Here is a 22,468-nt window from a genome sequence, read left to right as displayed (position 1 = left end):
TACATGGGCATGTACATCACGGCTGCATCACGGGGGACTCCTGAAATGGAGAGGGCCTGGGCAGCGGAAGATGCGAGGGGGTATAAAGGGGGCTGGGAGGCAGCTCCGTGTACTGCACAAACACTGGGGACTCAGAGGGGAAGGCAGCACTGGGGAGCCTGGCACTGGCACGGGGCATCCTTCACAGCAGCATCGCCACGTACCCTGGCAGTGCGCACGGCAGCGCCTGCCCTTTGGTAGAAGGCATAGCCTCGTGCAGCATCTGCAACTCTGCGCCGCCTCTGCCAGCATCTGCAGCTCGCGGCATCGTCTCTGTCAGCATCCACGGCTCCCTGCATCTCCTCCGTCGGCATCCTCAGCTCCCTGCACCGCCTCTGCCAGCACCGCAGTTCCCTGTATCTCTTCCGGCACCCACAGCTCCCTGCATCGCCTCTGCCAGCATCCACAGTTCCCTGCATCTCTTCCGGCATCCACAGCTCCCGCATCTCTCCGGCATCCACAGCTCCCTGCATCGCCTCTGCCAGCATCCATAGTTACCTGCATCTCTTCCGGCATCCACAGCTCCCTGAATCGCATCTGTCAGCATCCACGTTCCCTGCACCGCCTCTGCCAGCATCCACAGTTCCCTGCATCTCTTCCGGCATCCACAGCTCCCTGCATCGCCTCTGCCAGCATCCACAGTTCCTTGCATCTCTTCCGGCATCCACAGCTCCCGCATCTCTCCGGCATCCACAGCTCCCTGCATCGCCTCTGCCAGCATCCACAGTTCCCTGCATCTCTTCCGGCATCCACAGCTCCCGCATCTCTTCCGGCATCCACAGCTCCCTGCATCGCCTCTGCCAGCATCCAGAGTTCCCTGCATCTCTTCCGGCATCCACAGCTCCCGCATCTCTTCCGGCATCCACAGCTTCCTGCATCGCCTCTGTCAGCATCCACGGCTCCCTGCACCGACTCTGCCAGCACCCACAGGTCCCTGCCAACCTCACCGGCCTCCTGTAACAGCATCGGATTTATGGTTTAACAGCCAGCCGCGAGTGGGGTGGCCCGGGCGCATTCCTGCACAGAGCCTAGTCTCTGGGACATGCAGAGCGTGATGGAGTTCTCCTGCCAGGACTACGCCAAGTACGAGGAGGAGGCCGAGCGCAAGGCGTCCCCCGGGGACCAGGCTCCGGAGCCAGGAAGCCCGGAGCAGCAACGTTACCCGGAGCAGCAGGGGGAGGCGGCAGGCTACACTGACGGTAAGGGCCACACTGGCAGCGCCAGCCATGCCCGGCGCCTGCAGAGAGCCACGCGGGCAGCACCGCTTTCATACCCTCCACAGCAACATGTAAATGCGAGCACCATATGTTTCATATATGTACACGCATCTCTGCATATATGTATTTCACAGGCACACGTGCATAGACATGTGCCCCTTGCTAACATCTCACTCTTATCTGTGGCCCTCGCAGAGGAGACCTCTCTTCGTGAGCACCCTACTGGCCAGCAGGTTAATGGCATATTTGCACCAGCGACCCCCACCACTACCTCATGCTGTCGGGTGGGGGCTCCTTGCACCCTCTCCTCTTCACCATGCACATGTGTGTGGCGTACTCCGGCAGCCGCACACACCTACCCTTCCGGCGTAGATACCTTTGCACTCTGCCGTCCACGCCCGCATCATATAAATATGGTTCAAAACTTGCACTCGCCACTAGCCATTGACTGGTGATATTTGACTCTTGGCAAGTAAGACATGGTATGCTGTATTCTATATATGTATGTATATATATATATAGAATTGAGGCTAGTAGCTTGCAACTTGAATTGACTCTTGATATTTGACTCTTGGCAAGTAAGAAATGGTATGCTGTATTCTGTATATGTATGTATATATAGAATTGAGGCTAGTAGCTTTCAACTTGAATTGACTCTTGATATTTGACTCTTGGTAAGTAAGAAATGGTATGCTGTATTCTGTAGATGTATGCATATATAGAATTGAGGCTAGTAGCTTGCAACTTGAATTGACTCTTGATATTTGACTCTTGGCAAGTAAGAAATGGTATGCTGTAGTCTATAGATGCATGTATATAGGGAATTTTACATTTTTGCCCCATACATACATATATTTACACACACACGCGCGCACACACGCGCACACACACACACACCACTTTTGTGTAATTGACTGAAAATAGAAATTGATGGAGGTAAATCATTTGTAGGCTAAGCACATGTTTTTGTCACTAGAGTTGGATCTGACATGTCCCTTTTTTTTTCTTTTCCAGGTGAGTTCCTGGGCTCTGAAGTCAGGGACGATGCCTCCGACTACCTGTACCTCACCGAGCAGCCCTCACCCACCCCCCTCAGCTACACTGGAAGCTTCTTCATCGAGTCTCTGCCGGAGCACGCCCACGACCAGGAGACCCTCTTCAACATCATGTCTGGGATCCTGGGTATCGCCCCCTTCTCCACCCTGGAGCGCCACCCACGCCAGGCTGAGGCTCTGTACTCTGTGCCCGAAGCCATCCAGAACCACATGGACCTGTATTCGCACTGCCCACCCAACCTGAACATCTCCGTCCAACAGGTCTACCCGGGCCAGACCTACCCCAGCTTCCCGGAGGATATCCACCAAGTCCCCTCATCTCCCACACTGGGGAGCGCCGGCTCGTCCCAGTGTCTCTTCGATGCCAAGCTAGTCCAACCTAAGCTGGAACGGGATGATAAAGTTCATCCCCAACTTGACAAGCTCAAATCCCAGTGGGATCTTCTGGGTCAAAACCACGAAGCTGCACAAGTCGCCTACCCTTCTGACGGCTTCCCCGCCCCAGATAGGTCTCAATCGCTATTTCAGCAGCTGGGGTCAAAGATTGAGAGTTTGCTGTCTGCCTGCTGCCAACAAGAGGTCAATGCAGTGAGCCCGGACTCTGGACACTACACCAACAACGGCTTAGGTTTTAGCTGCCCGCCAGAGGTTTTCCAGAACCTAGGCAATCCGTGCCAGCTTTCCAGCGACTTCAGTGACACCAAGCTGCACCTATTCCAGTCCCAGCTTCTCCAGGAACTTGAACCCTTGCTGTCCCAGAGAGATGCTATGTCTACTTTCATGAACTCTACCGAACTGGTCCATCAGTCTCCGCCGCTTCCCCCCTCTGACTTTCTGGGTCACTCTCCGGGCCAGAATGCCTTGGTCTCCAGCCTCTCGGCCCATGCTCTCGCAGAACCCCGAAAGAAGGCCCGACGGTCAAGGTGCACGCCAAAATGCTTCCGTCCCAAACCCCATGAGAAGGCCTTCTCCTGCCCGGTGGAGAGCTGCGTGCGTAGCTTTGCGCGGTCCGACGAGCTGAACCGCCACCTGCGCATCCACACCGGCCACAAGCCCTTCCAGTGCCGCATCTGTCTCAGGAACTTCAGCCGCAGCGACCACCTCACCACCCACATCCGCACCCACACGGGCGAGAAGCCCTTCTCCTGCGACATGTGCGGCCGCAGGTTCGCCCGCAGCGACGAGAAGAAGCGGCATGCCAAGGTGCACCTCAAACAGAAGGCCCGTACAGATGAGAAGCTAAAGGGGCTCGGCTTCTACACCATGGGCCTGTCCTTCGGTGCGTTATAAGGAGATGCCCAACGAGCCCTTTTCAAGCCTAGCCCTTGTGGCTTCCAAAATTCCTTGGGGAGCTTTCCTCCAAGTGGTCAACGTGTTTTGACGTCCTTCCTGCCGAGAAGGTCAAAAGGTCTGTGGTTGCAAGGTGTTTGCCTTCTCTGTGCACCATGTTCAAGCAAGCTTACGTGTGCACTGCATTGTATGCAGAATGCTGATCCGTGTATACCAGCCGTCCCAGTCACCGTTTTTCGGATGACGCTCAAGCACCGGAAGACTTTGCTGTTGCCTCGCCTTGGGTATCACTTCTCGACTCATGAGGACTTTTCAGCACCAATCGGAGAGCGGACAGCTCCCAGCCTGCGCCATGCGCAGCGCAGGCTCTGTGGGCACGCAGCCAATGAACTAAGGGGCTGCTTAGAGAGGTGCTGCTCCTGTGCCAATGTGTAAATAACCCGCCCCCCTCTTCCCTCTGCCACGCCCAGAGAAATGCCACAAGGCTGAACCAAAGGAGGGGCGTATGTGGGGAAACCACCTGGTTAGGGTGAGGTTATTTCTTTTATGCCATGGGCAAGACTGCTGTTGTCACATGCACCGAGATACGAGGTCTGCAAGCCTCTATATATGCAATTTCTGTGTGTTCTGTTCTTTGGCACTTTGAGGACGATACACATGATTGCAAATTACTGTGGGTAACTGACATGGCCTGCCTCTTTTTCCAAGTACCCCACTCACATGCCTGTTGGATTCTGGACCCCCCCCCTATAACTCTTTTCTCACATTGAGGGCTTGACTGCTTCAGCTCAGCAGACTGTGGCGTGTATGCCTTCCTCAGCTGTGAATGTGCTCTGATGTTCTCCAGGTGGATGAGATCTGCTCCTTTAGTACTGTTAATTCCTGGTCCTGGGACATGTTTACAAGAGTTAGGCCTCAGTGTGGACCTCCAGCGCTGTCTGCTTTTGCGTGTGCGCGCCAGAAGCAGGGGCGCAGTGTGCTTTATTCCACTGCCATATTCCTCACCCACTGGCCCTTTTCCAAAGATGATGTCATTAATGTCCAAGGAACAGCCCTGCTCTAAGCTGGGAGCCATTTCTTTCAGGCATCTCTTGAATCCCCGAGAACATCAAACATTTTCGCCCTGCTCTATTTTCATGATCTTTCACAACACGTCCACCAGGGATTTGAGGTGCGCATGGTGGCACGCAGGGGTCAAACCTAAAACTTATTTTGGATCTTTCTGGATTTCGCAGGGAGGCCCTGGAGTGTGGGCCTTCTTCAAAGAGACTTATTTCTGATTTCAGGCACTTTAAGGTGAAGAGAGACTGTCTGCAAGCAGGATCCCTGTAGGGGTTGGGGAGTGTACATTCAACAGCAAAGAGATGGGATCTCCAATGTCCTGTTATATATTTTTCGCCTTGTTTGTATTTTCGGCTGTTTTTGTAAAAAGAGAAAATTGTTCAAAAGAATATTGCAAAAAACTGTGTTTATTTTTACAATAAAGATATATTCGTCATAAGCCACGTGAGATGTTTTTGTGTCTGGAAATGATTTTCAGGGCCTGCAGAAAAGGGGGCCAACTTAAGGTTTGTGAGCACAGCCCCTTTTATAGGTCAAGAGAAACACAGAAACTTGCAGAAAGTGTTCTTGTCTTTTGGGACGGTCCACACATTGCGTCTTCATCCTTTCTTTAAAGATGTCCAATTCTCTCCATCTTCCAGCAGCCCAAGACTTTGAACCTGACACTTGCTCCCCAAATAGTGCATGGCGCACTGTAAATAAAATATCATATCATAACCCAAATGTGTCCCAGGCTCAGGATTCTCTCTGACAGCGATCTGAAACTTCAACAATTCTTTACCTCTACTGGCGTGACTGCCAGGGTGAACCTCTAAACCATAGCAACATCCCACCACTTTCTCATCTTTCCCTCGCCAAAAACTCTAATCTTCACCTGAATCCACTGTAAGCTTCAATTTCTCTCCAGCATCATCATGAGACTTGCCTTTCCACTCTTCAAAGTAATTAATTCTGCTAGCCGCATCCTCTACAACCCCCTCGGCCCTCATCCACCCTATGCATAACTAAACAATCAATCAATCAAGAGGGCTGGCTATCCCTGCAAAGTTGCTTGCTCCTTAAATCCCTTCTAGTTTACAAATCAGCCCATGGGCTAGCCCTCCCCACTCTGCCCCCCCCTCCATCTTTCATTACTGACCTCCTCTTACTCGTACATGGCAAATCCTCCTCAACCTCACGGTCCCCGTCTTTCAAGGGCTACTTCTCGCTTTCTCTGCTCCCGATTAGCCCCACACCACTAGCCGGCATCACCCCATTACTGCGCATCACAAAATTCCCCAGACAAAAATGTCAATGTTATTATTGCGAATTTCGCAACAGTTATATGTGGGGTGTGGGTTAGGGAAATAAAAAATGTGAGGGGACTTTGGGGGCACGTGTCGGGGGTCTTCACCTGCATGTAATTTAGCGAAACAAAAAACGAAATCGACGTTTCCGTCTGCAGGATTTTTTATTCACAGTATTCAGATAGGTCCCCCCTGGATCCCAATACCCCCTAACATGAATCACATGGTTCATCTATCTGGCTTCAAGATTGCTCTCAGAAGGCACCTTCTTTCCTGGGAAGGAGCGCTGTGGAGATCCCACCACCCTTTCCAATCCCACATCCTGCATGTTTACCTCTACTGGACTGTAAATCCTGTGTATGGTCATCTTGCAACAAATATAAAGACCATCGATTGATAACCCTATATACTCTACATTTGTACGCGTATGTAAGTGCCTCCCTACCATACCTGGTCATTGTAGCTGTCCCTTTATCTCTTCTACGTATTTGACACACATCCACAGGAGCGTCCCATCAGCCCTACGTGTTCCTGCACAGAGTTTCTTGTGAAAGCGATCCTCCCCAAATAAATAAGTTACTCCAAATAATAGAACTTAGTGAGTAACTGGGTCCACTGGAGGGATCTGTGCGCGTCTTCAAAGACACAGGATCACATTCGGGCAATCATTGATCCAGCCTTTCATGCTTTGTTTTTTTTTGTTTTGAACAATTTTTGGTCTTAACACAAAAAAAGACATCAACATTTCATAAAAAAAATACATCAACATTTCATAATAGCAATGCCATTAGAAAGAATTTGAAAAAGAAAAAGAAAAAGGAAAGAAAGAGAAAAAAACACTCAAACCCAAACACGGAGCCCAACTCTCCCCCCCTATATTAAGCATCAAGAAATAACTTATCTTTCAGTTCCCACCAGTGCTCTTCCAAACAGCACATCACTCCCGATCCAAATCCAGAAAGCCACCCCAAATGTCACCAAAACGTGTGCCTCTCTTCTGCTGTCGAAAGGCCACTCTGCCAATGTCGCAAATGGAATACATGCTTTCCAGGTGGCTAACATGAGGACATGAGTACCCGGTGAGTTACAAAAGGCACCCGGCCCTACCGCATAATGAAACTGCCATTCATCCAGGAGTTTCATGAACTCTAGAAGACGATGGCCAAAAGCGAATGGCAGTTAGCTCGAGCATATTAGAGGGCAGATCATTCCTTGCCAACAGAGGATAGCGCTGGTCTTGGAAGCAAGACCATGGGCAGAGCAACAGAGGTTCGAATCCCGGATCCGTGCTTAGAAACCGAACTCGGTACTTATAAAAAAAACAATTCAATAAATAAAATTATAGATGGGCAATCTATTATCTGTTAATACCCGGTGTAACGCTTCCCATATATGGAAGAAAGGTAGACTTTCCTGCCTGTTGCTCCACTAGTGCACTGAATAAACGGAGAACCATGCCTGCTTCCGTGTCTACAGGAGCAGTGCAAGGAGAATTGGGTTGCTGTGAAGAGTCCATGCTGGCTTTGACTGAAGCCATTACCATTGAAATATCATTACCCTTTATAGAACACTGATCGCCAGGGGCGCAACGAAACCTACATTTTGGGGGTGGGGGAGTGGTTAGGGGGTGCCTAAGTGGTGATGGAAGGGGCCACTTCAGAAAATAGGTAGGGCAAACTTGGAGACTGCGCACCCACTGTTCTGCTACCCTCACCCTCATGGTCTGGTGTGGGGACCAACTATCAAATAGAATATTTGAAAGCGCAGTATGCAGAGAGGCGATGGAAGTTGCTCTTGAAAGTAGCAGCTTTAAAGTTTTAATGCGTTTTTTCAAGTACACTTTTCTGAACAAACACAGTAAAACTTTAATACCCCCAGTTTCGGCTAAAAGGCTTCTGTCACCTCTCTGCCTAACAAAATGCAAGTGCGCACATCCAGGGGTGCACCTAGGCTAAAATATACACGGGGCTAACCCTTCAAATGTTGGGAGACACGCTAACTTCAGAGACGGTGGGGGAGTGGCAAACTTACTTGTGTGGGGGCATCTAACTTCATAACTCATTGTAATGAGACTATTCTAGCACAGCTTCAATGTTACAATCAGTTAACTCTCTCCTTTAAGTCCGAAAACACCCACTTATTGCAGATCCTGAAGGTCCTAGAAAGTGTGAAAATGGCAGATGGTGTGCAAAGAAAGACTCAATATCATAGCATAACCGGACATTGCTGAGTGTGGTGCAGTGCTGTGGATGGTCCAACCAACATCAGTGGCCGGGAGTAACAGGGGAGAAAATATGATGTTGGTTCTACCACAGTTAGGCCGCTATACTAGAATCTCTGGTGCACTGACTGGCTGGTGAGCCTACATCTGCCTGTCAAATCAAGTGATACGAGACTGGGGGAGGGCCAGTGCAGCAATAATGCAATCCTATATGACAGTATTAGTCCACAAGTAGAGGAGCACCAGGGTACACAACTTTGTCCCTACACTTATTTAAACTGTCCTATTGTAGGGGTGTAAATGTAACCATTTATAAGCACATCCATTTTTGCAGTTGAAGTCGGGTGAGATTACCTTATTTGCCCAGGATCACACACTTACGCTAAACAGTGAAGCAGGGATTTTAACCGACACTGTAATTTGGGCACGGCCACCTTCTTCCACGCTTTACTTGGAACAAATATTTAAGTTTTGGGTGTCAAGATCTACAATAATACTGTTATTTGCAAAATCCACAAATTGCATAGTAAAGCATCATGACAACATGTAAATCCTTATAGTAGATTGTTGGGCCAAAATAATATCAGTGTACCTTTATTTCCCACACCCTGAATGGAAAACTATAAGATGCAAAATGCAAAATATCTATTTACCCACTCTATTTTCAGCGCTTTAAATCGCACAATAAAATAAACTCACTTAGGTTTGGATATTCATCACAAACCTCCAGTGTGTTGTTATGAACGGTTTTAAGAACATGCAACTAAGGACATCAAAGCAAACTTTACTTTTTAGCATCGCAAGCTATTAGACGTTATGGCTTTGAACACATTTTCAAAGTGTGCTTTATTGTGTTGCTCGCTTTAACTGTCACAGATTTGCAAGGTGACTGGTGATCTTTCAGTTGGAAATTCTCCATCATGCATAAGAAAGGCTATGCTGCTGCCAATCGTCATGCATGCGCCCTCACACTCAGAGTGTGCTCGGGCCTTTGCCAGGCTCTGTGACGCGTCGCCATTACGATGTGACAGCATGCATTAACAGGATGGCTCTTCTTTGCCGATTTCTTGCATTTTCCACAGCAGCAATCCTCTACCCTACATTGTTCCCCCCCTCCACCCACAGGGTCTAAACGCCTTCACACCCTTGTGGATGTACCTCTTGCCCATTTGGTCCCTGGACCATTTTGTTGGGGATTCTGGGAACCTATTAAGCAGGAATCTTGCCCTTTAATGGCTCTAAATTACAGAAGGGATGTCCCCTACATTGGTAGAAACTGGGGTAAATAACCAGTACACAGAACGGGTGTTCTTACCAGTCACCACTCAGCTTCTACTTATCAGTTTCTTCACAAGAAACTGAAAACATAATAATGGCATCTCATTAAAAAAAATTTAGATTGTTGGGTGTATTATTTGTGTCTTGATTTAATCAAGAATATTACATTTTGAGCATAATTCTCAATCATCATTTTGCATAATTGCACATCACGTTTTTAGAAAGAGGCAACACAGGTTTACACACAGACAATATTGCAGAGGGAAGTGCTGTGACAGAACACATTGTATGCACATCATTCCGAAGGTGGAAGACATAAAGTGAATAAAAAGTCGCACAAATAATTTTTGCGAGTGGTCCAGTGTCGACGCAGAGTAGCTGTGTTTCGGTGAAAAATCCTGTGCCGCCTTCTTCAGACAGGACTCCCAAATCTGGTACAAATCCAAGGAAACGGTTTATAGTAGGTAGTGGTTTTAGCAGGTGATCTCTATTATTGTTCAATTTGTTTATAAAGGAGCCATCTTCTCGAGTTTTGAGGGATGTCGCAGGGGAAAACGATGACAGTGCAATTGGAGGTTTTGCACTCAGAGGAAAAAATCCCTCTTACAATTAAGACCAAATCAGTAGCTGGTTGTTAGGAGGACGCATGCAGTGATCCTGTTCCCTCGGGATGCATCCTGATCGAACGGGCCACAAATAATACACCCAACTATCTCAATTTCTTTGAATGAGATGCCATCAAGTACTGAATTAATATCCTATGAAGAAATTGCTAAATAGATGCTGAATGACCACTGATAGGAACGGGTACACATTCTGTGTACTACTCTAATTGCTCTAAGGCATCATTATACAACTTGGAATATTCATTTAGCGTTCTCATTGGATAATTTACAAGCTTTATGACATATGGGCTTTTTGATCATTTAGAGCCTGCAGAGTGTTCAGAAAGGTCACATGCTAAACATACAGGCAGAGCACTGTACTGGAAAAGCCAATTCACAGTGACTGCCCAGGAAGATTTGTGTCCTATCACTGGGCCCATTGCATATGTACAGAATTTAGTATTTGAGGCTAACCTGGATTTAAAGTGCGCTTAGGTTTAGACAAGTTTAAATATTAGAATATGAGGTAAAGATGGTTTGCTGCAGACTCTGGGTTGCAAAGACCTTTTCTGTATCTCCTAGAAGTATATTGTGATAAATATTTGTCTTCCAGAGTATTGCGCGTGTCCTGTGTATTCTCATTCAGTATCACGATATATACAGACTCCAAATTATAATGAGTCAATATTTATCGGATGCGCTCAGCCGACACGTGTTTCGATCACTGGTCGTCTTCAAGGCTTTAAACATGCGCATTAAGACTAATACACTTCTAAAACATAAATCCCAACATATATAATAGTTATTACATTTGTTCAATTAAAGTCCACATCAAATAATAAACCAGTAATTGCACAAAACCAATAAATACAAAAGTTCACATCAGATTTTTTCAAGAGGAGATTTCCGCAATAGTGGAGCAAAGCCCAAAAAACAAACATATAGGTATGGACAATATTAATACCCAACATAATTGCATTAAAACATAACACATGATAGAACCAAAAGTAAGTTAATGCAAATTAATAAGTGAAAAAGAAAAGGAAAAATAAGGGAGGGTATAAACCATATTTAAAAGACAAATATATGAAAATAAATAAGAGAAGCAAAGATGACATTTGTCTTTGCTCCATTGTACACTACATCATCAGCTAATCATGTTATCCTGAAATATTGTAAACCAAATCCATATTCTAAATTGTCAACAGTTGTTAACCTGAGCAAAGCTGTGCTCTCGCACCACCATAGAGGCAGAACAAAACCATGCTTGTATTGCCAAATCAATAATACCAAATTCATCATCCCTAAATGAATGTGATCATTAATCTCCATAACCTAAGGTATAGTGCCTTTATGCAGTTAAAATCCATGCAGTCACCCTAAATCTTTTTAGAACACTAATTCTTGATTATTGTGTGCCATGATTACTGTTCCTAATCAGAACTGAAAAGAATGATATGTTATGTCCTTAATCATTATCATAATATCTACGGTTTACCTTATGGCCCTGTGATAGATATATCATTATTTAAACCTCACCCCTCACTTTGTTGGGGTTTTCAAAGCTTGAGTGGATAGTCGTTCTGTATTGTCGCCGCAGACTCGTGTAATTTCTTTATGTGCTCATCAATATAATATTATCATTTATTTAATCCATGGAATGGACTCCAGCACTTAACTTTGTTACAGGTTCATCCTGCTCCCCATAATACCAGTGCTCATCCAGCACCCTCACCCCGTCTCAGGCATTCCAGGCACTCGACACTCAGACACAAATAATGCACAAAGCCAGAAGTAGGTTGAAAAAGCTGTAATGCTAACACACACCAGTGCTTGAGAGGGCTGCATTCGACTCTGCCCCTCCCATGCCTGGCACATAATTTTGTACAATGCAGAAGCTACATATTATTCTCCACCCATTAACACCACGTATCATAACATTTGCAATGATAAAGTTAAAGTTTGCATAGTTGGTATCAACATGTTCATATTAGACAACCACATTTATATTCTTAATGAGTCATGTAAAAAAAAGCTCCCGATGCAGAATCCCAAATCATGAAAATGTACCAGGACATTTGCCCCATGTTATATATATTGCATATGTAAAACATTTTATTCCATTGTTCTAGTCAACCCGGTGGTCTGGGTGTACAGCTGCTCCCTTACAAACATCGGGTTACAATAAAGTCCATTGCTTCTAGGATTACCTTTTAAGTATACATACAAACAAAACGCTCCCACATAGGACTGCGCCAGTTTTTCTTTTCTTGTTTTTTTCCTTAGGTTTATTTTAAAGAAAATAAGTCATACGATTGCCCTTTGTGATGACACGTGTTTCCGCTCTAGCCGCCTTTTTCAAATCAGGGCTTGTGCCTTATTTTCTCGTGTTAATCAGTCTCTTCACATGAATTTAATTTTCGTGTTGGAGCTCGTTGTTGTGCAGTACGAAGTCTCTCGCGTCGGCTATTGCTAGGACCTATGTGGGAGTGTTTTGTTTGTCTGATACTTTTAGTGGTTCTTTGGCTTTTTAACCACCTCACTCACCAGGACACGACTATTAAGTGTAGGAAATTATAAAGAGCACAAATCACCAATTACTCTTTTGAAAATAACTGCAAGTAAAGTGGATAAGTGTCGCCAAACAGACCAGCCTTACCAAAAGCCAAAACTGAGATTTTCCAAGTATATATACAAGCTTCCAGTTCCTTAACACCATAACAATAGAATGTTAAAATAAGTTTGGCCTTATCCTGAGGCTTTATAATAAACTTCCATCTGTCTCGGCAATAGTTTCTGGTCACCTCCTTGTGTGTCACATTTCTGTAGAGGAGCAGTTACATGCCTCTGCAGGATCTCCCACCCCCTGCCTCCTGTATTTTGGAAGCCTGAGATTGTGCCATGCTTAACACCAACTGGTGTGACCATACCACAGCGAGTATTTGAAAGAAGGTATCCACTGTGAAAAACGTATCAAATGTATCGCCGAAGAGATGACAATCTAAGGGAAGAACTCCCTGAAGGAATATGAAAAAGAGTGAAAGAGCAGCTGGTGACGTTCAAAAGACGAGCATGACGCACTGAGAATACTGACTGAAGAGAATGCATGAAACTGATGACAAAGTTCAGAATTGAGTAAACTTTCATATGCGAAAAGAAGATATGTGTGCGAAGCAGTACAGAAAATGCAAGCCGTTCAATAACTGTACAGATGCTGTAATCTTAGAAGCTGGCTATATGTAGTGAATAGACTGCAGGCGAGACAGCCATTGAATAGAAACTGCACATCAGTGTCATGAATTTAATAAACCAGGACCCATTGAGAGAAAAGGCGGGAACTGTGTTGCAGCAAAAATAAGATGAGATCGTGGAAACGGATGGTGAGGCTGTATGGCCTGGTGTCAAAGCTGAAGCAGGCAAGGTCGGTTATGTATTCCTGAAGTCGGGGAACATGTGAACGTGAATCAACTCGTGCTAAGGTGCAAAGAAATATCACCCAGCTTGCCAAGTTGTATTAATTTAAGACATTAAATCCTGCAAAATGGACCAAACCGTGGTCTCCTATCATGTGAACAAAGGGTGCTTGGAGTCCTAGAACAACGATAGTGTGTGCTCGCACTCCCATATATTCCCAGAGACAATAATACTTTTCAAGGCCAAGTTCAAAGACAATCTGCATGGCAGAGGCATGGATGATGAGAGATGAAGGGCTAACTGGGTGGGGAGGTAAAGTCAAGTCCACCTCCTGGCACCTGGGTCTGAGCTTATTTGCTGCTAAGTGAACCGAATGTTCCAGACATGGCACGAGCGTGCTAACCAATTATAGAGGGCTGTATAACGAAGGGCATTATAGTTTGAAGACCAATGATATACTGTGTACTTAATAGTGTTGAAGATGACATGTTTTAAAGGTAGGCAGCCCATATAGAAAGTATACTTAGATGTTCACCTTGAAGGTATCACAATCACTCATAGGTTTTTCTCATTTGCCACAAAGTATGATGTCACGTCTGATGTATTGTTTGTATATAAGGTTGTTTTTATGAGGAATACACTGAGAGCTTGAGCGAAAGTCCGTTGATGTCCATTGTAACTACCATTTTAGATAATTGTTGATAAAACAGCACCTCTGCCATCTTCCTGAGTTGGTTCGATTATTTGGCGTCAGGGTTATTCTGCATCCCCATCCATTGCATGCATGATACCCAAAGGGCCATACGCTCATTTCACTTTCTGCAGACTAATAAATTGCATGTCATTCTTATTACCCAGTTCATGTGACTCTTGCTGCTAGCCAACAATTGGCAATCTCACATCCTGACTGTTAAGACTGGATAAATATTTCTGTATACGAGTATGTAATTCACGTATTGTGTTCCTCACGTAAAGCATACAAAAATAATTGCATAAACCACAAACCTTCTTTGACAATTGATGACATCTCTGATTTCTGTTACCATATTCTCATTACACACCAAATTAGCACCATTAGGATGTGTGCATTTACACATACTGCAATTCCGGCATTTAAAGAAACCACGATTAAGCGGTCTCAGCCAATCACACCTACTCCTCACATTTTTATCTGTGGGTTTGAGAAAAGAAGGACTTACAATGTTGCTAATTGTTGGTGCCAGTGAATATATGAATTTAGGTTTGTCCTCTATATATTTGGTCAGATCCGTATCCATCTGTAATATGTGCCAATGTTTGTGAACCATTCTAAAGAGAGCATTACTGTCCCTAGAGTATTTAGTAACGAGGCTTACCCCGTAATGATGTGTGACCCTCTCTTTCTTAGCTGAATTCAGCATGGTCTATCTGGTGATACGTTTTATCTTAATAAAGATCTTCAATACACACTCCATGGAATAGCTCTTTCGCAAAATCTGTTTGTTAACAACTCACGTTCTTGATTAAACGCAGTATTATTACTACAATTTCTACATGCTCGATGGAATTCACCCATTGGAATGTTAGCAATGGTACATTTCTTGTGACACTGGTGGCGAAAACAGTGGAATTCCCCTCTGTTGGCTACCTCTATGTTCTAGTTTCAATTCTGTCATTCACAACATATATATATAGGTCAAGAACATCTATAGCTTTATCATCGCTATGTCCAATTAATTTAATGCCATCATCATTATTAGTTAGATAATCAATTAAACCTCTGAATGTTTCTGAAGTCCCATTTCAAATCACAATATCATCAATGAAATGTTTCCATATAATAAACCTGTCCACATATTCCGTATCTTTCAGTGCCACCGTTTTCTAAAACAGACCCATGAATAGATTCACTGGTGTTGGGGTGTATTTAGCACCCATCGCTACTCCCTTAGTTTGTAAATAATATTCTTTATTAAAAAGAAAACAGTTGTTCAAGGTGAATCTCAGAAAACCATTAATCATTTCCACTTGTTGTCGGTTAGATAGAGAAAAGTCAATGTATGTATATTCTATGGTGCCTGGCTAGGCTACTCATTGCCAGTCATTTTGAGATTTATATAGTGCCTACTGCCACGCGTTTCTAGCTTCAAAGCACTACCGTTAATGTCCACCCAGCTCAATGGTAGCATTTTAAGGTCCTCGGAAGGATGAAAGACTAAGTGGAGCCGACTGATTTCAACCTGTTTTACAAAAGGTCACAACAGCAGATTTCTAACCCACCAAACTATCTTCAAGCTCACCAAACTTTTGAAAGCATGGGCCTGATTCAGAGTGGTCATTTAGACAACCTGCTCATTCAAGCCTTGTCCTCTCTGCTGGGGCTGCTAGGAGGGACGCAATCAGTGCCATTGCAATGGCGACTGTTAGTGGGAATATGCACGTTTAGTCGCTAGCTTACAGCGGCTGATTCAAGACCAGGGATGTCTAAAAGTCACCCAGGAAGGTGCTGGCATTAGGCACAAGTCCATTGCATAACGGATCTGTCTGTGGCTCAACAAATGGGATGCTTTCAACTAAGACGTTGTGAGTCTGTCCGAAACAGCACGAAATCATGGGCATAATTTCATCATTTGGGGGAGGCCATGGGTCGCAGCTGTGACCCATGAGGTCTCCCGTGATACCCCTGTGGCCTTCCTTGCTGCCCCTAAAAAAGTAATTAAAAAAACACTTTTTAATATTTTCTTTAATTTTTATAAATGGAAGCTCCTGGGCTGTGGCCAGCGCCATGTGGATCTTTGTTTCTACAGTGACTGGCTTTCTTGTTCAGGACTCTTAAAAAAAACAGGGGGTTCCACAAATGTAACACTTTGAGCAGTGACCCTAAATAAGAAAGAATAGGAATAACAAATAATTTGTCTTTCTGATAGTCTATACAATAATTGCTAAACTCACGAAAAGTTTATTTTAGGTACACTTCAGGGGGCGAGTGACGGATTTAGTCTGCACTTAAACACATCAAATTCACAATGCAGACAAAAAATGTCCAAGAAGCATTTAGAGTAGAATAAGCATCAATTTCAGACTATGTAAATTGCTTTCCGCAAGTTGAAATTATAACATGTTTTTTTCTGCTGTTGTCTCTGTTACGATCATCACAAGACATTCCATCTCGGTGTCCTCAGTCACTTGACACAATTTTTGAGCCTAAAAGCTTGTATACAGTGTAGAAATATTTGAACATAGCACACAAAGTGGTCCTGGATTTCATTGTACCACAATTAATGCTTTATTGTAACGTGTATATCTTTCCCATCTCCCTGGCATGCTGTTCAGGATGTTTGTTTGCATGTATGAGGTAACAAGTGCACAGAATACAGGATGCCGTGTGATTGCGCTGCTTTTCCAGCGCTACTCTAAATTCTTTAATACACAGTTATGAACCCTCCCAATGGTATGTATTTTGCCAACCTCTGAAGCCTGAAAAGTAGTTCCATGCAGGCCTGACATGTGGCTAACTTTGCACCAGACCTGTAGATGAACTGGCCTGCTGTTAAATCTCACTTAGCAGTTTAATGGTATTCACTACAAAGTGTCATTTGCTTTGACTTTGAGAACATTCAGACATGTAATTGCTCATTTTACTATAGCCGGTAAGAAAGCTATAGCTGATCAGAGAGCTCAGTGGGTTGAGCACTCGCTGCTGCACGGTGTGTGTGTGATCTGCAGGTTGCAGGTTCGAATCCCGGCAAAGCGTCAACTCAGCCTTTCATCCCTTTGAGGTCGATAAATGAGTACCAACACAGGTTGGGTGATATTTTCTGTATATTTGTTCTATATAAAGCACTTAGGCGTAAGTGATATATAATAGCATATCATTATCATTTTCCCTTGGACGGCTGCTTGCATACACAGTAGTTTGGTAATATGGGCCTCTACACACTGATATTAATTATAAAAATGGTGATCCATTTTTGTATAAACTGTACATTACATTATAGTATTTGTATTTATTAATCTTATATAGTGCTTTATACCAAAGCGCTGTACAGTTCCAACAACAGGGTACATTTAACATAACAAAAACTGTAACAACAGAAGCAAATTACAAATATGAGTCAGTCACCAAAAACAGTATGTAGAGCAATTATTCAGAGGGGGAAGGGGAGAGGAGGGGGAGGGCTAGGAGGAAGAGGGCGGTAAGGTAGGAGGAGGATGGAAAGGAGGGGGTGGGGAGAGGTTAAGGGGGGAAGAGGAGCGAGGGGTAGGAGAGGGGAGTGAGAGGAGGGGGGTGTCATGGTGGGGAATGGAGAAGGAGAGATTTGAGGGAGGTGCGGAAAGAGGAAAAAGTAGGAGAAGAGCGGATAGAGAGAGGCAAGGAGTTCCAGTGGAGGGGGGCCAGGAGTTGGAAGGAGTGCAAACGGGTGGAGGCACAGGGGGAGGGAGGAACAGTGAGGAGGAAGTGGTCAGCAAAACGAAGGGGACGAGAGGGCATGTAGGATGAGAGAAGGGAAGAGACATAAGGGGGAGCAAGATCGTGGAGAGATTTGAAGACCAGACAGAGGAAGTGAAATTTAAGTTGAGAATGAAAGGGGAGCCAGCCAATGGAGGAAAGGGAAGCAGAGATGGAGTCATGGGGGGAGAGGAGACAGATGGCAGAGTGATAAATAGATTTGAGGGGGGCAAGATGTGAAGTGGGAAGGCCAAAAAGTAAGGAGGAGCAGTAGAAGAGGCGAGAAAAGATAAGGGAGGAGATTAAGAGTTTAGTAGCATGAAAAGTAAGAGAGGGGCGAATTTGCGAATATTATAAAGGTGGTAGCGACAGGCATGAGAGGTGAGTGAGATATGATGGGAAAAAGTGAGAGAAGAGTCAAAGTGAAAGCTGAGGTTACGAGTGTGGGGGGAGAAAGTGAGATTAGAGGGAGGAAAATGAATGAAAAGGGGAGGATAGGGAGGGGGAAGGGAGTTGGAAGGGAAGAAAACTACTTCTGATTTGTCAGAGTTAAGGGAAAGAAAGCGAGAAGCCATCCAGTTTATAATAGCAGTGAGACAGGAGGAAAGTTTATTTTAAATTATAGTGATATCGTAACCATATTTTTCGTAGTATACTTAGGAACAATGCTATGTGATGTCACTTCCTGTTTTGTCAAGAGGTGAAAGGTCATGCTCCATCGCTTCCTCTGACTTCACTTTGGGGTGGGATCAAATGGCATGTCATCAGAGGTCAAGGGTCGTGTGATGTCACTTCTGCTATCCCAGGCATTTTGGTGAAATGATGTCCATGCAAGTAGTGTATATTCTGTATAACACACTTCGAGTATGGAAGTGAGAAATACATGGTTGTTGATGATGTAATGATGCCAACTTCTCATCCTCTGCTCACTGCCCTCCAGACTTGTACCAAGGCCCAGCAGTGCAGAGGATTAGAAGGGGAGCCATTGGTACCAATACAGGATATACAACGTACCTATTGCCTCATGCATGGCACCAACCCCTCCTACCCGACTCATAACTCCCTCTAACCAAATTGCCAGCTAGAACAAAAACCCTCCTCAAAGCCCCTCTGTATCCTCCCCGTTGATGTCTCCTCCACTCTAGAAAGAAACTACGCGCTGTCTGGTGATCCCATCTGCCTCATAGTCCGGCCAGGCAGAATATGTGCGGGGACCCATTTCAACATGATGGTTGGGGGCTCCTGATTAGAAAGAGCGAAAACAGTCTGAGGGCCCTTGTGTGGTGCGTACATTACCATGGCGACAAAGATAAGGTTAATAGTCGCTGATTCTCACAAGATGGCCAGCCAGCAGGGACCTCAAACACTAAATGCCCACTGAAGAGCTCTATACTCTTCTTTGTCAGCAAGTGGCTGATGTGAAGGAACCAGTGTTAGAAGGCAATGAGGTGCTAACACTTCTGTGTATTCCCTGGGAAGCGAAAACGCAGCTTGTAACGTAAGCGCTGAAAAAAGCACATTTTAAGCCCTAGAACGAAAATAGAGAAATGAATATATTGTTGTGTTACAAGACTACTGACTGGCAACATTGGGGCAGTTGCTCGAAGCCCTGGTGCCTTTCCTGCTCATGGTTCTCCTGTCCCACCCCACCTCTGCTAGCTTGCTGGGACACAGCCAGCCCATCTAACTCTCTATCCCGGCCTAATGCACACACACATAATGTTCATATATTGGACTCTGGTCTCCCGATGGCGTTCACCCCCACAAGTGCATTGAGGCAATAGTAATGGGATAAAGGTGCTATATAAATGACAAACTACTAGTACTACAAATACTACTACCTCAAAACACAAACTAAGTACTGTGATGCATACCACGATCACTACCTCTATTGTATAGGACCCCATATCACCCCTTTATTAAATGCAATTTCAATACCCGGAATCACTTGTCACCCAGCCCACCTAGTTCATATCTCACGCCCCTCGCCATTAACAAACAAAATGTATTGGGCTTCATTCAATTTTCCTATCCACTGAGCCATTATCCAAACAAGTATGATGATCTCACTTCGAGGTGCATTTTCAACATTGAGCTGCATTCCAACACCCTTTTCCTTCAGAGGCACCCTGACACAAGGGTTTCAATAATATGCAAATAAGCATGACCCTACTCAAAAGGCAAACGTCTAGTCTGCTCGGAACGCATGTCTGCTAGCTGAGCAAAAAGCAAACGTCTAGTCTGCTCAGCTAGAGTTCTCCCTCTCTACACCTGTGACGAATCAACCTCCGGAGCACCAGTGGTCCAGGGATGAATATCGGTTTCTAAACATCAATCAAACCCACACCTCTAGTACACCACAAGGGATCTCCATAGATTGGAACACAAGTCAATGATAAACCTTCTTGTCCAATTTTGGTCACATTGACGGAACGGCAGGCTTATGTCCGTAAGGTCGTGGATCGTTGGTTAGTTGCAATACAGCGAAAATATAATTATTACCCAATGGTAAAAGGGACTGTCCAGTCAAGGTCGGATAAGAATATCTACTTTATTATTAATACAACAGACAGTTCTAGCACACTAAAAAATATAACTCACACTGTAAAGGAACACAGAGGACAGACAGTTTCACAAGGGAAAGGGATGCACTCTGGATACTGACAGGTGGGTAGTCGTTCAAGTAATCAGTTTTACTGTTGAAGGTTATTTGGTTTCAGCACCAAGGGGGCAAAGGGTCGTAAATGTCTCTAGGGGATTTCAGAAAAGAATCAGGGGGCAGAACCACAATGTACCTGGTGTTGAAGATGTTCTTGATGCTCACGAGTGTCGAAGTGGTTCCAGGGCCATTGCAGCCCTTGAGACAGAGTTAGTGGTGGGAGACAACTGCGGGCACCAGGCAGGAGGTAGTTCGGCAAGCGATGCTGGACGGACGTCTGCAGGCTGTCCGGTGCGGCTCCTCAGGGGCAAGAATCGCGGTCTCTGTGCTGGTTGGCAGATCTGGAATGCTGGTCGAATTGTGTCTTGGACGGCTCTGTTGACTGTGGCGTGACAAAAGTCAGAGGTGCCGCCGGATGCGGCTCAAGGACTCGACTAGCTTGAAAATGTCCTTAAAATATGGATGCAGGATGATGCTTGTGTAGCACTCCTCCTAGCTTCTTCGCAGGGCTCATGTCCTTTCAAGGCAGACGGCCCCCCACAGGAGAGTGTTTGCAGGCAACAGCCTTGTCCTTAGTTCAGATACTCTCCAGCACTTCCCACCTAGGAAGCTTGCTGGCAGAACCTAGCAAGACACGCTGTGTGCTGGCTGGGTACCGGTTCTGGAGCCAATGGATGGGTCCTCTGTTTCCAGTATCTCCCTCCGTTCCCTGGGAGAAGTTTAGATGAGGGATCTTTCTTCCCTCTTGGCACTCCTGGCCTTCCTTCACTGGCGGAAGATGTAAGTTAGACAATACCTTCAGCTCGGGTCTTCTTATTCCTTTCAAAGTCTTCAGATGTTCAGCCCTCTTTTAAAGCCAAATGGTTCCCAGCGATTGGTGCAGGCGAAGCCCACCTTAATGAACGAATCCTAGGTCTCCCCCAACAATCTTCTGTTATGCATGAGGTCAGGACCAGAGTGCTCTACAAAAGGACAGACAAGGGGGGACAACATATACCTAAGTCCCGCATATTTCCCTGTCTGATGTAGATCAAAGTGTCTCTCTGGTTAACTGAGCCCTCTGTGACTCTTGATTACAGCGCAGGGATCATTGAAGTTTTTGCTCCCCTAAACCACATACTTCTCCCCTCTGAAAGGGGACAGCTCTGGAGGGGTTTGCCTACGGTAAATAGTGGGCCCAGACATGCATTTCACTGTCTTTCATACAGAGGGGTGGGAACTAGCTTCAAGGTGGCACATTGCATACCAAAGGGGTGTTAATCCCCCCTTCCTGTTGTCTGTCCAGCAACCAAGCCCCTCCTCTAGGCTTGCTTCAATTATCTCTCATTAGTATGCACTGCCACCAGCCACAGAACAAAAGGAATGCAGATCCATGGAGCCTTTGATATTTAAATTAGGCTGCTCATACTTGGAGGAAGGTGTGCCTTCCCCCTTCTTGGAATGCTTTGATATACTCTGGGCTGTCTCATTGCAGCTGAATATGACAGGGGAAGACAGCGCCTGTAGGCTGTGTCTTCCAGGAGTGCATGTGACTATGTGTTTGGTGTGGGTAGAATGGGTACGGATTGGCCACACCCCATCATTCATTTCCATTTATCAAAACAATTAAAAGCCCAGGCAAGCACACTCTCCCCGTGCAGATGGACGAATTCCTCACAACCTCCCAAAACACAAAGAAAACACATGGGTTCTAGAATGTTCATTTCCTCCCTCATGCATCCACCTCTTAAAAAAAAAGGAGAATTGCATAACGGCAATCATTAAAAAAAACAAAGCACACTGCAGTTTTGCATATCAATACTAGCTAGCTATATGACATGTAGTCAAATGCATGTACAGGCACCATTAAGGACCTGTATGGGGTGTAACGGTTTATTGAGGGGCCACCATCAACACACGTAGTTCCTTCCCTC

The 22,468-nt window shown here is 45.4% G+C and overlaps 1 protein-coding gene across 1 annotated transcript; it reads left to right on the top strand.

Annotated features, from left to right (window-relative positions):
- The first annotated feature begins 1,081 nt into the window (after positions 1-1,081).
- Positions 1,082-5,100, top strand: EGR4 (early growth response 4). Its single transcript, XM_069632314.1, has 2 exons — positions 1,082-1,238; positions 2,271-5,100. Exons 1-2 carry the CDS (start codon positions 1,082-1,084, stop codon positions 3,599-3,601), a joined length of 1,488 nt encoding a protein of 495 aa, XP_069488415.1. The 3' UTR covers positions 3,602-5,100.
- The last annotated feature ends 17,368 nt before the right edge of the window (positions 5,101-22,468 follow it).

Source organism: Ambystoma mexicanum, chromosome 6q (genome assembly GCF_040938575.1).
Source record: "Ambystoma mexicanum isolate Mex_15411 chromosome 6q, UKY_AmexF1_1, whole genome shotgun sequence".
NCBI classification, from domain to species: Eukaryota; Metazoa; Chordata; class Amphibia; order Caudata; family Ambystomatidae; genus Ambystoma; species Ambystoma mexicanum.
The sequence above is the reverse complement of the archived record's forward strand: the minus strand, read 5'-3'. Positions and strand labels throughout refer to the sequence as shown.

Coding starts and splice junctions, on each gene's coding strand:
- EGR4 (XM_069632314.1), top strand. CDS start 1,082: ATGCAGAGCGTGATGGAGTTCTCCTGCCAGGACTACGCCAAGTACGAG. Junction 1,239..2,270: donor GGCGGCAGGCTACACTGACG/GTAAGGGCCACA, acceptor TTTCTTTTCCAG/GTGAGTTCCTGGGCTCTGAA.